Here is a 21306-nt window from a genome sequence, read left to right as displayed (position 1 = left end):
TGTATTTAAGTCAAGGCAAGATGGTCTTCTATTTACAAATGTAATTTAGTCTCATGAGTGGGCAATCTTGCTAAATATTGTCAGGTTAATTGAAATCGATTTGAGTTTACTAAACATAGTGAATACTAATCAAATATTAGGCACTAAAATGTTGGAGGTACATTTAAACCTTTGACAGACACTGTTAATGCTGCATGGAAGGATTTTTTTGTCTCAGAGGTCAACATTCTTTTTCAGCCTTTCTTCAAAGTAAATATTAAGAGAAAATGAGGAGAAATGACCTGCTTTTCCTTTATGAAATTTTGTTATTTGGGAATATTTGGGAGATTTGGGATAGGTTTGGGTGTGGGATTATTTATGTTTTATTTCCATTGCTACAAATAGCACATTTGCTTTTCCATCTGCTTAATTCCATTCCAGGTTTGGTATTCTCTGCTACTTATAGCGTGATTGAGCTCCACATAATAGCTTTTATAAGAGACAAACATCACCAGGCAATTTGAAAAGTAGGTTGAAGATAAAGCCTGACAGCTCACATGTCCTGGCCTGGTGACTTGGCTCACTTCTGAAGCTTACACCGAATGTGGTGGTTGTGCGTTGGCTCTATGAGGCTTAAAGAAACATTTCTCCTAATACAAAAATAAACCCACCATAATCATTCATTTTGGGGAAATTTTACAGTTGTTGGTTAACCTGCTCCCTTATGCCCTGCAACATTCATTAGCAGATTTCTCTGTTTATGAGTGATATTATATGGAAATGGTTATGGGAAGCTAACAGATGTAATCACTGAAATAAATTAGAAGGAAAAGTTCTGTTTTTTACAGATGGCTCCATCAAATATGCTTTTTCCCCCCTTCACTTTAACATTTAGTTTTCTTTCAACAGGAAACTTTTCTTTACTGACTACGGGAATGTCGCCAAAGTGGAGAGATGTGACATGGATGGGATGAACAGAACAAGGATAATTGATTCAAAGACAGAGCAGCCAGCTGCACTGGCACTAGACCTAGTCAACAAATTGGTTTACTGGGTAGATCTTTACTTGGACTACGTGGGAGTAGTGGACTATCAAGGAAAAAATAGACATACTATCATTCAAGGCAGACGAGTAAGTACAATTTTGTTAGAAAATGCAGCTAAGGTAAAAAATGAAGGGCGTACTATGATGAAGAAGACCCAAATTTGCAATGTTGAAAATTTCTCATGAAGTCAAGCTGCAATGGGTTATAAAAATTACAGTATATTTCCTATATTGGAGAATGTTTTTTTCACAGTGCTATTATGTCTCTTGCTCCCTCTCCCTCTGTTAAAAACAGAGTAAACAAACAAAAATAACAAAGACAAAAATGCTATACTAGCAAGAAAGAAAACTATTAAAATAGGACAGATGTTATGACCCACTTACTAAAAGCTAATATAAGTAGCTTATTCTTAAGGAGCTGAATTATCACTGGTCTCATGTGGCAGTGGAAATTTTTTGCTGACCGAAGCAAATACTTGTTCACAAAAGTATCTTTATTATTTTAATAGGTTCCATTAAATTTTGCCTTCTGATGTATTCAAGTATTTCCCAAAATGAGAATTCTGTGAGTCAACAAAGTCAAAATTCTTCCCACTCGTGTTAGTTTTTACCTTGCTGAATTACAAGGTTTTTCAAGAAACATTCAGTGAATGTCTAAAAGAGATCTTTAAGTAGAAATAAGCCTTGTTCATTGATTGCACTAATTTCATGTGGGATTCTTAGTCTATGGAGCTGAAATATATGAATCTCTTTTGTTTCTTTTTCAATGCAAGACAGGTATATTTGTAATTATCTCTTAAAGTTACTTTTCTTTTCTAATCAGCTTTTAAAATGAAATCCTTTCTCCTTGAGAGATAAACAGATGCACTAATCTGAGTGGTTAAAAAAAGTAGACTATCCAGTGTTAAATAAAAGTGAAGCCAGTTATTTCTCTATCACCTTCAACTGTCCTATAAAGCTTGATTTCTTTGTCAGGCCTTAGTTATGACCTTTAGAGGGCCTGATCTCCAAGATGGTGGACTTTCTTTTACAGTATTTCAAATTTTAAAAATTAAACCTTGGTAACAAAGGTAAGGAATTCAAATGATTTTCCCCATGACTACTTTAAAAAGTTTTTTAATGTCTGAAGTTTTTAATTATTCTTTTTTTCTTCATTTCTCTTGCCTGTGTTTTGCTGGTTCCCTAAACATATGGTAAATCTTCTGCTAAATAATCCAAAGTAGATACAGTTTTGAAGTGTTCGGGCTGTTGGCAGAATGGTTTACCTACCACTCCAAGCTTCCCCTACCTCTGCAGGGGGTAGTTAGTGGAGGTGCTTATTTTATGAGAAACAGACCTATTTGAAGGAAGATAGGGAGGTTGTGAGTGAAATTTTTTCTTTCCTGTGTAAACGTATTTTCTACTCTGACCAATTCCTTGATTTTTCTCCCGCGATGTGAATTGGCACTAATATAGACAACAATGTTCATGTGCTATAACCAGAGACTTCAAATGGAAGGCCCCAAACATTACATGAGACATGCATAAGATTAATGGCAATGGAAGAGTTCAGCTTGCTTGTAGAAGAAAAGTATTCCCCAAGTCAAGATTGGGCCATAGGTATATTTATGGAACTATGTGGAAAATGCTATTAGGAAATACACACATGGCCACACCCACACATGAATGTGCACACGCATGTGCATGCTCACACCCACACCTGGTTGCTTTGGAGTAACACATATATAAAAAAAGATTATTTGGGCTTTAACATGGAATAATTCTTTCCATTAATTCCTATCTTTTATTTCCAGTCTAGACATGAAGAAATGAGATATGACTCAAAAACAACATGTAAAAGCCAACCTTCTTTTACTCACATCTCATATGAGTGGATTAGAAATAGATGTAATGAGTCATATATGCTAGGAAGATAATAAATCAAATGCTTTTGCTTAAACTACAGAATTGGCAAAATTTCCTAATTAAAATTGAAAATTTTGTGATTTCATTCTATAAGAATTTTTACCACATACTTTATCAAATTCTCTTAACCGTAAATATATATATGCTAAAAGTGCACAATATAATTTCAAAGAATAATGACAAATGCTTTTTCATCAAAACCTCTACAGCAAAACAATTGACAACTCCACCATACCCCGGACCAGAACCATTTTAAATTAAGTGAAGGAATACCCAAAGGCAACGTGCCTAGTATGTGCCTTTTTATCAGAAAATCAGTGTACTCATTCTTCCTTCTGCTCTGCTGGAAGCTTTCCATGACTCTAAGATCTCCATTCCTCTCCACAGTCTCTAAGAACTTTGCCACGGAGGAGAGTGAGACTGTTAATTTAAGTGTATTGAGAGCAATAAACATCATCATTCTCAGAGCAAACAGCTCCATTTTCCATAAATTGGCTTTGGAAATAATGCAATTTCTGAGTGAAATGTTGACATTTTACTTACAATGATTGCAAATGCGTGATTTTTTATATATTATTTTCTACACCAGAGCAAGTATTAGTGTAAACGTAACTTTAGGCAAAAAATTGGTGTTTGAATTTATAAAACAAATTTTCAGAGGTGCTTTTTCATTAGTTTTTCTCATAGGCAGAGCTATACTTTTGCAGCTTCTACATATCCATGACTATGTGAACAAGTAGTCCATAAAAATATCTCAAATTATATGTAACAGCATATTATTAAAAATATGGTTGAAAGTCTGTTTCTCACTTGTCTTTGAAAAATAACTACTAAACATGTTTTCTTAATGAAACATGGATAAATTTCTCTCCCACACATTTGGAACTGTTTTATCCATTATTGCACACTGCTTTCTTCTCCAGAAAAAAAATTTAAATTAATGAAATGTGGAATTCTTTGAGAGAAAGTAAATGATAATATTCTTGTGACTCTCCTACTATTGCCGTTTTCCACACCAGTAAATAGCAATCAGTTTTTCTTTCAAGTTGAAAGCCGTATAATTAAAAATCATAGTTATTTTGACCCTCTTTATAGATCAGACATCTTTATGGTATAACCGTGTTTGAAGACTATTTGTATGCAACCAGTTCTGATAACTTCAATGTCATAAAGATAAACCGATTTAATGGCACTGATATTCATTCATTAATTAAAATGGAAAATGCTAGAGGAATTCGAATTTATCAAAAAAGAACTCAACCAACAGGTAAGTTGCAAGACTTCTTTATAACCTTCATGATGGTAGATTGAATGGGGCTATAGTCCTTGTGCTTTTGTATGGTGTTAAAGTGAGTGAATCATAAATTCTCTGTTTTGACAGCAAAAGTGTACATGTCTGCTTGTTAAATGGAATAGAGCTCCCCTCACAAGTCTAAATGACAAATTGTTCAGTTCCTAGCGAATCGTTTCTACAACCATAGAATTGAAATGATGGCTAGATTTGGATTCAGGAAGAAGTGTTCAATTGTGATGTATGTAGACAGGAAGCCCAGATGCTAAAGGTTTTTTTTTTTTTGGTATCATTTTGAGGACAAATTTCAAATCAAGTGACTGCCTTGCAATATCTGCCCAGTGTTTATTGTAGTCATTGGACTCTTGACTTAGCATCCCAATTGTTCTTTAACACTCGTTAATTAAAAAATAATTTTTAATAAGAAGGCTGCAATGTTTCAAAGTGTTTTTCTAAAACACAAATTAGTTATTTTTATGGGAGGTTAGTGATGCTGTTCATCAATACGATTTAGGTTCAATCATATGTGGAATAATGTAATATAAAAAAAACCACCAACCAAAATTTTTATCACCATTTTTGGTACATATGCTTCAAATTAAAACTAATCTAGAATTATCTAAACATTAACATACATCCAACTGAGGCAGCGTGTCATCACAGATATGTTTACAGCAAATTCAAATTTTGAATTGTGTAGATAACCTTATTTGAGTTTAATATTAGGATTTATTCATTTATTAATTATTCATGGACCATCTACTATGTGCCAGGAACTATTCTATGTGTGCTGGGAGTACAGCAGTGAATAAAACAGAGAACATATTCTTGCCTTTATAAGATTTACATCCTAGTGGAGAGGATATGTTAAAAAATAACTTAGTAAATTATGTATTATATTAGAAGGTAGTAAATATTTTGGAAAAAACAAAGAACGTAATGAGCATAAAGAGTGTCAAGGATGGGAGGAATTTGCAATTTTGTGTTGAATAGTCAGAGGAAATCCCACTGAAAAGATAGCATTGAATGAAGACTTGAAGTAATCGAAGGAGAGAGACATGAGGATATATAGAGCAAAACCATGGCAGGTAGAGGGATGAGCAAGCACAAAGGCCATGAGGAAACAGCATGCCTAGATTGTTCAAGGAGCGGCAAGGAGACCTGTGTTTCTGGAGCAGAATGAACAAGGGAAAGAGAAATGAGGTTGGAGAAATGAAGGAGGGCTATAACAAGTAGGGCCTTGTCACACTGTTGTAAAAGCTTATGCTTATATTTTTAATGAGGTGGAGCATCCTTAGAAAGCATTAAACAGAGAAGTCTCGAAGTCTCGTGATCTGACTGACATTTTTAAAGAATGAATCTGGCTATTATGTTGACAATAAACTGTGGGGAGAGGAGGGTGGAGGTTAGAGAAGATGGTATATTAGACCAAGATGGTAGTAGTGAGAGTGGTGAGAATTCATCAAATTCAGGGTTTTTACAAAGTTAGAGCCAATAGGATTTTCTGATGGATGGGATGTGGAATATAAATAAAAAGGAAGTCAAGGATGACACTGGTTTGGCTGGAGCAATTGGAAAAATTGAGTTATTTTTGAGATTGAAGAAATTAGCTATGGAACAGATTTGGGGCAAAGATAACAAGTTTAATTTGCATAGATTTCTTTAGATGTTTGTTATAAATTCAAATGGAAATGTCAAAAAGGTATTTAAATATACAAATCTAGAGTTCAAGGAGGAAGTCCAAGTTGGGGATATCAATTTGGGAGTCATGGGCATATAGACGGCATTTAAAGCCCTGGTGATGGATGTAAATATAAGTGGAGAGGACAAGAATTCCATATAATGGACATTGGTACACTCCAGCAATAAGTCAAGGAGAGTACGAGTAACGAAAAGAGGATACTGAGAAGAAGCTTGTTAAATCCAATTGATCATTAAATTCAGCAGCATGAAGCTCTTTGGGATCTGACAAGGGCAGTTTCAGGGTGAAGTGAATATCTGGGTAGAATGGGTTTGAGAGAGACAGGAAGGGAAAGAATTGTAGAAAGCGATCATAGATGACTTTGAGAAGTGTGGATACAAGGTGAGCCAGAGAAAGGGGGAGCTAGTTGAAAGATTTCTGTGGGAATTTGGGTAAAGAAGGTTTTTTTAAGATATAAAAAATAATGACATTTTCATATGTTGATGGGCACCATCCAATGAAGGGCAAACGCGATGAGGAAAGAGAAAGTGGAGAGTTGCTGATTAAAGGAGATGAAAGAAGAGGCAAGGTTGGAAAATAAAAGCTACATTCGTGGCAGGGAAAAAATAGTTAAAACTGAATTTCACTCATCTTTCCACTTAGAAAATGAGGAATACAAAAAGAACAGGGCAAAATCTTTAAAAGCGTAGCAATTTTATTATTAAAAGAAAATTGCCATGGTATTAATCACAATTTCAACTAAGTGGTGATCTAAAATAAATATAATTATAATAATGCATAAAATCTTACTGACTTTATACATATTATTCCTTTTCTTGTTGACTCATCTTTTTTTTTTTCTCATCTTCTCCATTTGGTACTTCTCCCATTTTTTTCCTTCCTAACTCTTACACTCACAATATCCTTCTACTCTTCATTTTCTATGCATAGACTAAGCCTCCACTTTTTGGCAATTACAGTCACATGTCTCCACACACATTTTACTTTGTGGTAGGTTCTCAAAATGGCAGTACACTTAAAATTTTTTAAAAATGATTTGCCTCACTGCTTCTCAACCCAGTACAGATAATCGCTAAATCCCATTTCTTCTAGTTCAGATGCCAATATGACACATTGTGCCAAAGGAAATCCTTTCTCTGCTTAACTACCTATGCCAGGATAATTTTTATGTATCTTTTTTATATTTTTTGAAAAAGCATTATTAATAAAAGTACAAGAAATATGTACCAAAAAATCATGTTATTTTTATTTTGCTTACATGTGAACAGTTTAAATTAATAGAAACACATTGTATTTCTCAGAATTGTTCCTTAAAATGCAGCCTTAGGATTTTCATCAGTCCCTATCTCTTCTTACTTAGTTAGTTATTTATTAATTTTTTTCTTTTTTTTTTTTAATTCAGGATATTATGGGAGTACAAACATTTTGGTTACATGAAATGCATTTGCCTCACTCAAGCCAGGGCTACAAGCATGTCCTTCCCCCATACAGTGTGCCCCGTTTCCATTAGCTGTGGGTTTACCTCCCCACTCCCTTCTACCCCCCATCTCCCCAGCCCCCCACCTGACCAGCACCCAGTGAGTATTACTACCAGTATACCTATCTCTTCTTGTATGGGGTTTAAACTCATTTCCATTTGATTATGGTACTAAATAGTTGGGTATACAAAATTTTGCTAAGAATCCTGTTCTTACACTGTAAAAGTTTTGACATGCTGATGCACATAATTATCTTGTCTTTGAGAATTTCACGCATGCTGTTTTTTATTTGTTGTAGTCAGAAGCAATGCCTGCGAAGTGGATACATATGGAATGCCAGGGGGATGTTCACACATCTGTCTGCTCAGCAGCAGTTACAAAACACGGACCTGTCGCTGCAGGACTGGCTTCAATTTGGGAAGTGATGGCAGATCATGCAAAAGTATGTTGTGAAAATCCAACATTTGATTTTTGTAGCCAGCAGCTACCACTTCAGAATGGGATTTTTAGTATTAATTAGCAGCATGAATATCAGTAATGCCAGGAGACTTAATCAGGTGAAATTTGTCTAAAAATATATACTGGCCATTTTTCTCAAAATCAGTATTTAGTTTTCTTATGCAAGAATGTGAGTGGGAAGTTAATCAGGCTGTAAAGTCACCGAATTGATTAATCTTAGAGAAACATACTTTAGGGAAGATTTTTAGGAAGATGTTTTCCTTAGTACCCTAAAGAATATGTTTGGGCTAATCAGCTAGAATCATCAGTTGACCAGATTTTCTCTAATCTGAACCAAGATGCTGCTCCTAGTAACAGGTGTGTTGTTTGGACCAACAGAAATCCACATATAGTAAAGCTTCACTTTATCCAGAATGATTGGGATAATCATTAACTTCATAATTTAATATTTCAGATAACTGAAGCTATACTAATTAAATATCAAAACTTTAACAATTTCATCAATTTTCTAATCTGTTAGACATATCTTTGTTATATTTTTAAACATACCAGAATAATTTAATTGTTCTTTATTTAAATATGCTGATAATGATTTTAAAATGACATTTGTAATTTAATATTTTGCACAAAAGTTAGTTAAGTTCTTTGCTTGGAGTTTTGATAATCGGATATAGTTGGATAGCCCTGGTAGATAGTGTCTATGTGGAGACTGTTGGTCTTTAAATGTTCCCCAAATGCCATTATTTTAAAAATTATGATGACTGCTTTTTGCAGTATCCAGTTTGTCTTTACCTTTGTCACAGTGACAGCTTTTTACTTCTGTCATTTTTCCCTCTCTGCTCACAATCTTGCCATCTACTCCACTTTCTTGCTATGTGATTGCAGAGAACTGTGAAATGACACCCCTAAATTTGCTAGAATTTTAAGTTGAAATGTTTAATGATAGTATAAGTAGTTTTAAATTAAGAACCTAATAGGCTCCATTATGATAAAATATATTCATTTTAGTATTCTGCTTGCATTTTTTATTTGTATTTCTTATTTTTCATGAAATACTGGGAATGTAAAGATAACAGGTCTCATATTGTCAAGGGCTTCTGGATAATTCAGGACACTGAGTTTAAAGCCTCCGGATAAGAGCAGTTTTGGATGTGGGTGCATGTGTGTGTGCATGAGTGTGTGGTTTTTAAACTAATCTAAGTGCCACTTGGGAAGTGATGGTAAGTCATACAAAAGCATAATCACACATACACATACATGCATATGTGCATACATGTGTACACATGTTTGAGGAAAAACATAAGATCAGAATTGCATATGATTCAGTGCAATCCCTAATGTATTGCATCATTAGGGTGCATTTATAGCAATCAGAAACAATTCTAGCTATTTTATGCAGAAAGGGATTTAATGCAAATAGATGCTTACAAAATCATTGAAAAGCCTGGAACAGTAACTTCTAGACTGAGCTTTTGGAACATTCCCCCAAACCACCATCAAAGTAGCCTGGCTGAAAGCTGGAACATCTGCCACAATCAGAAGCTAGGGCATCAAGAAGCCACAAATGGAAATATTAACTTCAAAAACACCATTTTAGCTGAGATTCAGGGATTAGTAAGCTTACACTACAGCTAGTAGCTCCGGAATTATGTCATATTTGATAGACTTTAACTGGCAAAAAAAAAAAAAAAAAAGTGCGCGCAGAGAGAGAGAGAGAGAGAGAGAAAGAGATAGGGAGGGAGAGATAGAACCACTGTTCCTTGCCTCTCGATATTCACAAGTGTGAATGAAAGAAGACTGCTGTGAAGAAATTCAATTTTTCCATTAGATGTATACCAGCAGAAGCTGCAAAAAGAGGACCCTTGCTTCACTTCCATATTCCAAACTTGAGCTAGTATATCTGATTTTAGGTACTAAATGAAAACCAGAAACCTTGGCTGTATGAGTGTTTGTGAAATGTCATTCATACTTTCGACTGTCTGTAGTACAAGAAGACACTAGAAGAAATTTCTTTTTTATTGTTGTTTTTTGTTTGTTTGTGTGGTTTTTGCTTGTTTTTTCTTTTTTTGAGACAGAGTCTTGCTCTGTCGCCAGGCTGGTGTGCAGTGTGATCACAACTCACTACAACCTCCAACTCTCAGACTCAAGCAATCCTCCTGGCTCAGTCTCCTGAGCAGCTAGGACTACAGGTGTGTGCCACCATGCCTGGTTAATGTTTTAATTTTTTTTGTAGAGACAGGGTCTTGCTATGTTGCCCAGGCTTAGAAGAAACTTTAAAGTAGGTATGGAAGAATGCCCCGCCACCAAATAGCTAAAGAAAACAATGGGAGAAATAGCACTTTTATTGAAAACATACATTCATACATACACACACACACACACACACACACACACACAAACACACATACATATTAAATCAATGAAGTAGAAAGTTTACCAATTACCAACTAAAACATCCAATAGAAATAAAAACAAAAATAAATGTTAGCAAGAATGAGTATTGTAAAACCTGCATTTTTATGCATTGTTAATAAATTGGAAATTTATATCACTATTGGAAATACATTTGGTAATACATATCATGGACACAAAACTGATAATATTGTTTGACAAGTTATCCTACTTTTGATTAAGGAAATTAATTGTAAATGTACTTATAATAAAAAAAACTCAAAAACAATATAAATATTCAAAAATAGGTAAGTAGCTGAATATATTATATTGCCCCTCTAGTAGGGAATATGCTGCCATTAAAAAGAATATTTTTGATGATTTTTTAATAACTTAACAAAAAAACCATTAAATTTAAAAAATACATATGTTAAGATCCAAATTTTTGAAAAACACAAAAATATATATGCATCTAATGTTGATAGAAAATACTAAGAAATTCTAACAATTTTCAAATGAATCAGCATTACTTTTAAATCATATAAAATATTATTTTAAAAGAAAATATCTTGGAAATGAAGTAGATACTGAGAGTCTATATGGGGCAATAAGGAAAAGGATCTTAGTATACTTTAACCTGTAATTTCATCTAAGAAAATGTGTGAAATGCTAGCTTGAAAAAATATGCTTGTCTCAGTATTATTATAATGTTGAAAACATGAAACCACTGGAAAATGACTTAGTAAATTATCATATATCAAACAGCAACAATTAAATGCTTAAAATAATTAATGGATCAATGTAGAAAATAATATCAATGCTATAATTAACCGATAATGGAATATAAAATTAAGCGCCCTCTTTGATATAGGCTAATATACACTAGAAAAATAGCTAGATAAATTTGGAATAGTCAAAAGAATACTATACAACAATGAAAATGAATGAACTATGACTGCAACAATAATGGATGAATATCAAGAATATAATAAGAATAAAATTAATCCAGAATTCACACATGTAATTCAGACACGTACAATTAAACAGTATGCTATTGGGAAATACACGATCTGTATGCTGAAATTCTTTTTAAAAATATACAATAAATACAACAATCAGGATATTGGATATTTCTGAGTTGGAAGGCAGTGGGTTTGGGGCATATCTTCCAATGTACTGGAAATACTCTTAAGATCTGTGCTAAGTACCTGGGACCTGATTTTACTTTGTATATTGACATATGTTATAAATATTCTTTTATATATATTCAACATTCAATAACAGTAATTCTAAAAGAAAAACAAAAGAAAGGAAATACATAAAATGTCAATATAGTTTGTATTGAGGGTATTAGGTTTATGAGTAATTGCTTATTTTTTCTTTATTGTTTTCCAAATTTTCTATAATGTAATTATTTTACTTACTAAGAATCTCAATTATTGTATTGTTATACAAGTACTGCGGAGTCTTTTGTATCCTCAGTTTTATTAATAAAGCTCAGTATATTTTCCCTTTTATAGAAAGTAAGTATTTCCTTTAAAATTATACAAAATAAACCAAACATAAGATGCTCTAATAATTGAAGAGTCTTGTTTATATTTTCATATAGAAGTCTGAAACAATTAATTCACTTTGCAGAAAAACTACGCGATTCTGACATTTAAACTCAGGAGACAGTTTTTTTGTTTGTGTTTTTTTGTTTTTTGTTTTGTTTTGTTTTTGATAAGGCATGTGTTGAACATCAGAGTTATTGGGAGATAGCATCAACCTCTAGCTTTCAAATTAAGATTTGGAAAAATAAGTGATGCTATAAATGGCATTTGATTTCATTCTTAAAAGAATAAGGTACATGTTTGGGTAATTATAGTATACTCATATACAAGTTGGTGATACTGTATGATTCTTTGTGTTTGCCTCTGACAGTTTATAGATACAGACTCTGGGGTGGTATGTCTTAGATGTTCTGAAGTTTTTAGCATTGTCAAATATACTGAATGCTACAGTTAGTATCTACAAAAAGTGCTGAGATTGTAATAAATTATAAAATTAAATGTGTCAGATGTTTTAATAAATGCCCATTTTACAAGTTATAATTTATCCAATGATTTGTCATGTTTTTGCTATACAGACAGTTACAGACAAAAGAATAATTAACTAAATATAACCCATTCATGGAAGTAATTTCTGTTTTAATTAAAGTAATGCAATTAGCTGGGCTTCTTGCATTGAGATACATTTGGTGTATTTTAGAGTTTAATTTTTAGTATTGAATTTAAAAAACACTAATTGTGCCAGTTAATTAAACAGTGGCATTATGCAGTGTAGAGAAGATTAGACAGCATCAGTTGTTTATGTTTGTAATCTTTCTTCTGCAGGACCGAAGAATGAGTTGTTCCTCTTTTACGGGAAAGGACGCCCAGGAATTGTTAGAGGAATGGACTTGAATACCAAGATAGCTGATGAATACATGATCCCCATAGAAAATCTGGTAAACCCTCGTGCTTTAGATTTTCACGCAGAAACCAATTATATCTACTTTGCTGACACCACCAGTTTCCTAATTGGCCGGCAGAAGATAGATGGCACAGAGCGAGAAACCATTCTGAAAGATGGTAAGTGACACTGTGTGACATTAACATCAAATTGCTCAGTAATAAAGAACTTTAAAAGGATAAATCCAGTGTGTCAGACTGGCTTTAACCAGAACCTACGTTCTTCTTGGTTTAAAAATATTTGTTAATTTTATTTCTTCAGTAATGTTATTTCTCCATGTTTTTCACATACCAGTGAATTAAAGTCTTCATTATAAAATTGAACTTGCAATTGTCCACTACATTTTAAATATTATAGGAATTAAGTTGAGCTATTATCCATCTTCTGAGAAAATGTCGATTTACAATGACATGTTTACAGAGCTATAAGGTAGAATGTAAGATTTAACAGGACATTGGAGACTTGTAATATTTGGTTCTCATTAGAATTATTGGTCACATCACTCAAAGTACATTAAATGATGTCCCTATTGTCATCACAATTCTTGCATTTTGTTTTTTGCTTTACAAATTATTGAAATGGAGTTTCTAGAATTACACTTGAAATATCAGTATCTCCAGAGAAATTGAAATTACTTATATCTATTTTTATTTATAAATACATATATGAAGTTATAGGCATGAAAATGTATATGCATATTATTCATTAAAATCAATGCATTTCATAAATTATTTGGTTTAGGAATAACCAATCAAATAACAAAAGAATATAACTTTGGCATAGGTAGAAAATAAATCTAATAATCAAGCAAACCAGATCTTTGGCTGCCAGTCATCTTTAAGCATGTTAACTAATGATTCTGGGCCCGAGTTTTTTCATATATAAAGTTTGCTTACTTTTTGAATCTTTTAGAAATACATTATTTAAGGGGCATTAATGATATGCTTGTTATATGAAGGACACTGCGCTAGCTATCATAGGAGATAAAAGGAATTTTAGAAAATGGCTCTTGCCTTCAGGGAGTTCATAATCTACCTTTAGAGATGATATAAGCACACAAAAATTTTAAAAGCATTGCAGAATTTAATTAACAAGTTTAAAGCTGTCCCAAAGAAATATATGATTAATGTAGAATGCCCATGTAATGGAAATACACAGGAAGGGAGATATGTTTATGTGGGTACACTCAGAGAACTCCTTGTGCAGGAGGTGGTATCTGTCTAGACCCTGAAGGAGAAATGTTAAAGTGTGAGAGGAGGATATTTCTGCAACCAGAAATTTCATGGGGGCAAAAAAAAAAGCCCAGTCTTCAGAAAAAGGATGTGGAGAACCTAAATGGATCACTCCTGGAGCGTTTATTGGCAGGTAATAGTGACAGAAGAGATGCGGAAAGTGAAAGGTGATAAAATAAAAAGTCTTTGAATGGGAGGTGAAGGAGTTTGGATAAAATCCTGAAGGTGTAAGAGGCAAGAAATGCTTTCGAGTCAAAGAATAATGTGAATGAAGTGATATTTTAGAAGGATCAGTCTGGTGGTGGAGTGCAGAATGATTGAGAGAGAAGAAGAGAAAATAAAAGCAGAAAGATGGACTAAAATTATTTACAACATAAATGGTAATGAATGGCGATCTCTCCACTCTTTTAGAGGGAATGAGGGGAACGTGGGAAGATTATTCATTCAACACAGCTTTACTTTAAAGAAAAACTTTCATGATAAAAAGCACATTCTCTATGAACTGTAAATGAAATGCTAAGATGAAAAATATTCCTGTTTTTTTTTCTTTTTTGTAGTTTACTGATTAAGGCGATATAAATCCACCATGATTTAAAATTCCTGAGGAGTATCTAATTAAAGTTAAGATTTTTGCTTTAAATTGGATGTGACAGAGCCTGTCTGCGTACTTTTCTCTATAATGTGACAGCAGATGATAGGGACTTGATAGTTTTAGAAGGACAACGGACTTGCACATTCTCTCTAAGTAGATACACTCGGATTATTCTTTTTGACCCAGACACTTTCAAGAGGGACAATATGTAATATATTACATTTCCTTTTTAAAAGTGTCAGTTCCTGTGCTATGACTGAATGTTCCGGCTAATAATCCTAACTCTGAGAACAGTGTTTTATCAGTAACATTAGAGGTTCTTTGCATTCCACCACAACAGAGATCAACTCTAATAGCCACCTGACCGCCAGGCACATCTCACAATGCTGCTTTGTGGCAGGGTAAAGGGGATACAACATTTCGCAGGTTTTACACCTGAAATATATTTGTTACTTTGATATTTCTATAAAAGTAACAACTTACTGTCTTTTTGTTGATTGTTTTTTTCCTTTGAAGAGAATAATAATACACATTACAAGATTAATGTGTCAAAACAGAAACTTAGGTTTAGTAAATGACAACTTGTGATTCTTAGAATTAGAAAAATTAAATTATATCTGTATTCACTTATTTAGCTAGATTCTCTGCCATCCAACCTGAAGACTGAGAAGAAATGCTTAGTTTGACAAATGATTTTGTAAGCTTGGTAGAAATTTTGAGTCTTGGGATAAATTTGTATAGTTTGAATTACAAGGCTATGAAGATTTGCTATATTTAAATAAAACATAAATATCTTGGACAACTTTGGTGTAAGCTCAGATACTTTCTATCAAAAAAAAAACAAAAAAAAAACAAAAAAACCCCCAGCATTTCCCAAAACAATCTATCTCCATTTATTCTTTGACTTTTTTTCTCCCAGAAGCTGTTGAAAACCCCACTAATGTCAGATATCTTATTGGCTTTTATTGTGGAATCTTGTGGGCCAAAGAAGTAGTTAAATAAATGCCATCTGAGATACTTACACATATCTCAATACTTACTGAAAATGTTTGTAAAACGAAAGAATATTACTGATTCAATAAAAATAAACTTTTATAATATAAGGGCAAAATACTCATGTGTATTTTTTTCATCCTCCTAGAATTTTTGCCAATTTTTTTTTTGTAAAATCCATACTCTCTCTTTTTTAAAATTAATTCCTTGATTTATTCTTTGTCCAGTCAATAAAAAGTGAATGCCTTGTCTGGGCCAGGTGCTGTTCTAAGTGCTGGGAATGATGCAGTGAAGAGAACAAAGCTTAATATTTAGCTTTATATCAAATAGTGGGAAGCAGATAATAAACAAGTAAACACATAAATGAACAAGATAATGATAAGTGTTGTAAAGAAAATAAAGTAGGGGACTGTGGTAGAAAGTAAAAGAAATATCAATGGGAGATAATATTAGATTAAATAGTCAAAGAATTTAAATTAGCCATTCTTACCAGGTTTAATTGTTACTTTCTCTAAGAGAATAAGATGGATGCTCTTTATAAGATGGATTACATTTTTATCTTCTTGAGTGTATTTTCCAAGTTTATTTTTCCTTGTAGTATGAATTATAAATTTTAACAGAAAGAAAAATATGTAGAAATGATAATTTATTATTCAATATATTGTTACATGTATTCCATTAGTGCAGCCCTTGTTTTTAAATTGTATAAATTAATTTTACTCAAATACATATATCCAAATAGAAGGGATGCTAACATAAACTTTCATATCATTTCATATCTTTAAAGTATTAAAAAAATACGAAGCATTTTCCCTGAGTTTGAAAGATATTAATGTCTGTAGCTTTAACAGAAAAGTGGTTGTTTCTATAGAATCCATAGTTAAACTGGAGACTTGAGGTCACCATTTTATATAACACATAAGGAATTTGTTTCAAAATGGATATATGGGGATACCATGGGTTGACAAGTGCGATAATATTTGCCACTCATTTTATTGTGGCATCGATGAACTAAGATCCAATTCTTCTACTTCATCATGCTACAATGCAAACATAAGATTTATATAACTACAGTTCTTCCCGGCTGTGATTTTTATAACTTAAAATAAATTGTGGGCCCAAGAATACAAAAATTGATCTTACTTATAATTAAGGCAAGTTTGACAAAACATTTTGTCCTCTAGATGTCTTCTTAATTTTAGACTATATCACCTTATTTTCTGATGGTAAAATTAACGACAGCAATGATAGCTAACCTTTGATGAGAATTTGCTGTGTATCAGGGTTGCTCACCTTATGTGCATTATCCCGTTTAATCCACTCAACAACTCTCTGAGGTCAGCAATATCATTAGCTCCATTTCATAGATTGCAAATTGAGACTCTTGAGGATGAAGTACTTTATCAAAGTCACATATCTAGTCAGTGATGCTGCTTGTCCAGAACTTCGAAAGCTCTGAGATTGTATTATGCTTAAAGCTAAAAAGTTAGTCTGTTATACTCTCGTGGATACTGGAAGAAAACATGAAACTTCTGAGTAGGGTGATGAAATCTCATGCTGTTGCACTCAGTCCCACCCGGGATGTAAATCATCCCTTTGTCCAGTGTATCCATGATGTATATGCCACCTGCCCGTTCATCACTTAGAATCCATCGAGGTTACCAGTGTGAGAGATCACAAGAAGTATTGAGTACTCACACTACTCAGAATGGCAGATAATTTAAAACTTATGGATTGTATATTTCTGGAATTTTTGATTTATTATTTTCAGACTACATTTGACCACAGGTAATTGAGACTGTGGAAAGTGAAATCACAGATAAGGAGAAACTATTGTATTATTATATATATAATTTTTACATTAATAAATATTCTGATCAGTGATACTTTTTACATAACTAAAATAAATTACCAAGTGTCTGCATGAATTCAAATAAAAGAAATACATTTAAGCCAGTTACTTAATTATTCTTAGCATTATGGAATTCTTATTTGCTATTTCAGAAATCACTTGGAAATTCTTCATCTACTTAGGGCTAGTATTACAAACATCAACTATAATTGTACCGTTGCTTAGCTCGATTAATACGAATTTCTGATAAAAACGTTTGAAAAATCAGATTAGATTGATTTTACTTTGGAGGTTACAAAGCATGAAACACTGGCTCAACTTGTGGGACTGGGCAATATCCACAATACAAACTGAGAAAGTTCCCATCAAACTAGCCTTTATGAAAATATTTTAGGAAGTGTTAATAGTCATTATCCATGTAACCAGTATGTTGAAAAATGGGACTCCAAAATGTCTAAAGCATAACTATTTTTGCCTCTCATTGATCTTTAAAGTTTATTTAGCAATCTTTCCTACTCCAGATCAAAATTTGGTCAAATCCCATTCCTTTTTGCTCACAACTAGGTAACAGACAGACCGATTAGTCACTTTAAGTCAGAAATACAATCTTGGTTTGGTAATTAGAATGCTCAATGCACTATATTTAAATACATACCAAAATTCTAAATTCAATGCATCATCACATCTACCTTGCTCCCTACCAGTGCTGCCTTATCGCTAGAAGCCTGGACAAAGAAAGGAGGTCATATTTGGTTCATTCTCTATCTCTCTACTCTGAATTTAATTTTCTCACTACTCCTCACAGCTTGCTAGTTAGTTTCTGATGCCCACTCACTTCTCAGCATTGATTAGAAGAGGTAAAGGGGTGGAGAAATAAGGAAATAAGAAAGGTCTTATTTAAACTAGTTCCAATGTACACTGGCTTCTTTGTGAGCCTGGTAGATCTTTAAAACTGACTCTCCTGTGGGGTGTGGATGTGTGTGTGTGTGTGTGTGTGTGTGTGTGTGTCTGTTTTTCTATGTGTTTGTGTCGTCTGTGTTCACACAGCTTTTTGGAGGTTTTCTGCTGCCTCTCTCTAATTTCATTTCCCTTGGCACTTTTAGGCACTTTGGTGCCTAAAACTCTTGCTTGTGACTTTGTATCCCTGAATGTCCATCTTCTTATCGTTTGGGTCCTTGTACCCTGCTGGACAACCTTGTTGCACTAGAACAAAGACATCAATATGCCAGAATTCTGTCCTGCGTGGGCCACATTTGGTCCACAAAATTATGTGGGGAACTTTGCCCCAGTAAACTGTGGAAGTGCAGATATAGTGCAAATCAGCCAACACTTCTGCCACTAGAATTTGCTTTACATTTCTCCAGTGTGAGCCAGAAGTGAGACATTCTGAGGTGTGTTTCAGGCATGTGGAAAAACCAACCGTAGAGAAATTCAGTTCAAAGCTCTCTTAGGCACCAGAAAAGCTCCATTACTAGGGTTGAGGTGAAAAATATCCCTCCATCCTCTCTTTCCTACCTCAGAGATTCAGATAAATAAAGTTGATACCTGGAGAAAAAGCATATTAATTATCAATTTATTAGTGTAGAGGATTTGGTCAATCAAGTAATTGGGCTGGATTTGGATTTTGTTTTCATTATAGTTATCTTTGGTGAAGCAAAGCTTTCAGATCCTTCCACTGGGGACTGATGCCACCTTGTGCTTAATGTGGGGCCTGGAAAATCCCTGCATGGCTGCCTCATCAGAGGATCTTTCTCCACACTTCTGTTCTTCCCTCAGTGGAAGACTGCTGTGACCTGTTGCTAAGTGGGAGATTCATGGTGGGTGCAAAAAAGGTTCTCCATTCTCTTGTTCCAGTCTCGATGTTAGGTCGTGGCCTGGGTTTTGAAGGTGGGTGTTTCTCCTCCCATGGCAGGAAAACTCTGCCTTATATCTGGGGGAGGTCTTTGGCAGGAGATAATCTTCTGCCCCACCCCCAGGGTAGCAAACATCTGCTTTTCGTATCAATCCAGAATTCCTGGTCCAAGCACTTTTTTGCCCCTCCTGCAGAATCAGACAGGTTTTGTTCCTATTCTTCCCCAGTGTTGGTATATCTTTGTCTGGAATCAGTGGCAATAGAATTTCTACCCTCTTCCAAGTAACAGACTAGTGTTGCTTGTTATGAGTAACAAGCTTGTGGTAGGACCAGGGGGTTTTCTTATCCCTCCCTCAGGGACAGATGACTTGGCTTCTACCCCTCCCTCAGTGATGGCTTACCTTTGCAGCTTACTTTGCCGTTGGGCGAGAAAGGGTTTCCTGCTCCTTTTCTAGTGGCAGATTATTTTTTTTTGCACCTCCTTCACAGGATCATTGTCTGTTTCTGGGAGTTGGAAGGTCTTCTTTCCCTCCCTAATGGTTTAAGGGCTTTCCTTTGTGTGAGGGAAGAGTCTGGGGATTGGGTGGGGTTTCACGTTTGTAAGAAACTCAGGGGTCACTCTCAGGTTTCCTGTTCTGCCTTCCATCTTTCTCTTGTGAACTCTTTGAAAGGAATCCTTTGTGTCAGGTGTTCCCAGGAATTGTAAACTCTTACATCAAACCACAATAGGTTTTAAAAATGTTTTACCATTTTAGCTTTTTAAAAAATCTGCTTTCTCCTGCACTCTGCCAAAGGAACAATTCATGTGTTCAGTTTTTTTTCTGGAAGAGGACTGTCACCTTTTGCGCTTCATTTCATTTTGTTGTCTTGGGATCTCAGATTTTGTTTGGACTCAAGAAAAATTGTGATCTTGCAGATTAGTGGATTTTCTCTTACTGTTATGTGTTTCAATATTCTTTTGTGGCTTTCTGCATCTTAAGTGAAGCCAAACTCTGAATGTTTATAAATCATTAATGCAAATAAGAATCTAAAGAGCAAGACTGAAATACTTTTAAAACCTGATTTCTCCCCCTTTATCTCAGCATTATAATCAATCAAAAAAAACAGCTGTGTACATCTCTGAATGTATGTGAATCCCTTGTGATGCTTTTAAACATCCACAGTTTACACCCAAAGACATTTCACTTGATGGAAAAGATTTAAGTGTTTTCTACTTTCAACGAGTTCATTTTGTATCATTTTTTGACCAAAAAATAAAAGTAGCAATGGGAGTTTTCAGTTTACAAAAATAAAATTGGTTTATGTATTACGTTAGCAGAAAAAAATTGTTATTTAAAAAGATGGTGCAGGATGATATGATTAAGGGTTATGTAAAAATCTGATCTTTATTTGTTATTAAGATTTCCATTCATTTACCTACAAAAAATATTTAATTGCCAAATATTCATCAGATAGTAGACAAGATATTCATCTGAAAATGTGATCGTTATTCTCAAAGAGTTTGCATTTTTGTTTAATGCATCTGTCAAATAACTAATAAGGCAAAAGACTAAATATAAGGCTAAGCAAATAATTTAACTTTGTACTCTATACTGATAAAAATTACTGAAATGATATTTTTAACAAAATGAATTAATAAAAGCACTGGGAAATTGAAAAGTATACCATCAGTGATCAAAAATAATGAGAATTTCCTAGGTAGAATGCAGATTGAACCAGACCTACAAGAGCTCTAGAAACCATAGCCTAAAACACCACAGATGGAAAATCGAAATATAAGAGATGAGAAAGAGAAACCCCGTGGTCCTAATAAAAACTAAAAGAGATGAAAAAAGGTCTTAAGGCAATCTTTACAGCATTTAATAATTAACTTCACTTAAAATAATGGGTCCAGTTCAATTCATTCCCCTGACAGTAATTATACCCCTAGCAGCACACACAAAGAATGGAATTGGAATGATTGTATATTCATTTGGGAGGAAAAAAAGTTAAAGTTTTACCTCAAAAATTATGTAAAAATAAATATGAAAAAGCACAAAAAA

General features: G+C 33.8%; 1 protein-coding gene across 1 annotated transcript in view; it reads left to right on the top strand.

Moving 5' to 3' along the window:
• The first annotated feature begins 20 nt into the window (after positions 1 to 20).
• LOC105815227 (low-density lipoprotein receptor-related protein 1B-like) overlaps positions 21 to 21306 on the top strand; it is a 68630-nt gene continuing 47344 nt past the window's right edge. The window contains exons 1-5 of the mRNA XM_012650374.1: positions 21 to 40; positions 889 to 1111; positions 4025 to 4196; positions 7699 to 7842; positions 12626 to 12862. Of these exons, the coding sequence (XP_012505828.1) occupies positions 21 to 40; positions 889 to 1111; positions 4025 to 4196; positions 7699 to 7842; positions 12626 to 12862 (796 nt within the window). The remainder of the gene's footprint in view (positions 41 to 888; positions 1112 to 4024; positions 4197 to 7698; positions 7843 to 12625; positions 12863 to 21306) is intronic.

This window comes from Propithecus coquereli, unplaced genomic scaffold (assembly GCF_000956105.1).
Source record: "Propithecus coquereli isolate 6110/MARCELLA unplaced genomic scaffold, Pcoq_1.0 Scaffold320, whole genome shotgun sequence".
Classification (NCBI taxonomy): Eukaryota; Metazoa; Chordata; class Mammalia; order Primates; family Indriidae; genus Propithecus; species Propithecus coquereli.
This window is presented reverse-complemented; position numbering and strand designations above follow the sequence as displayed.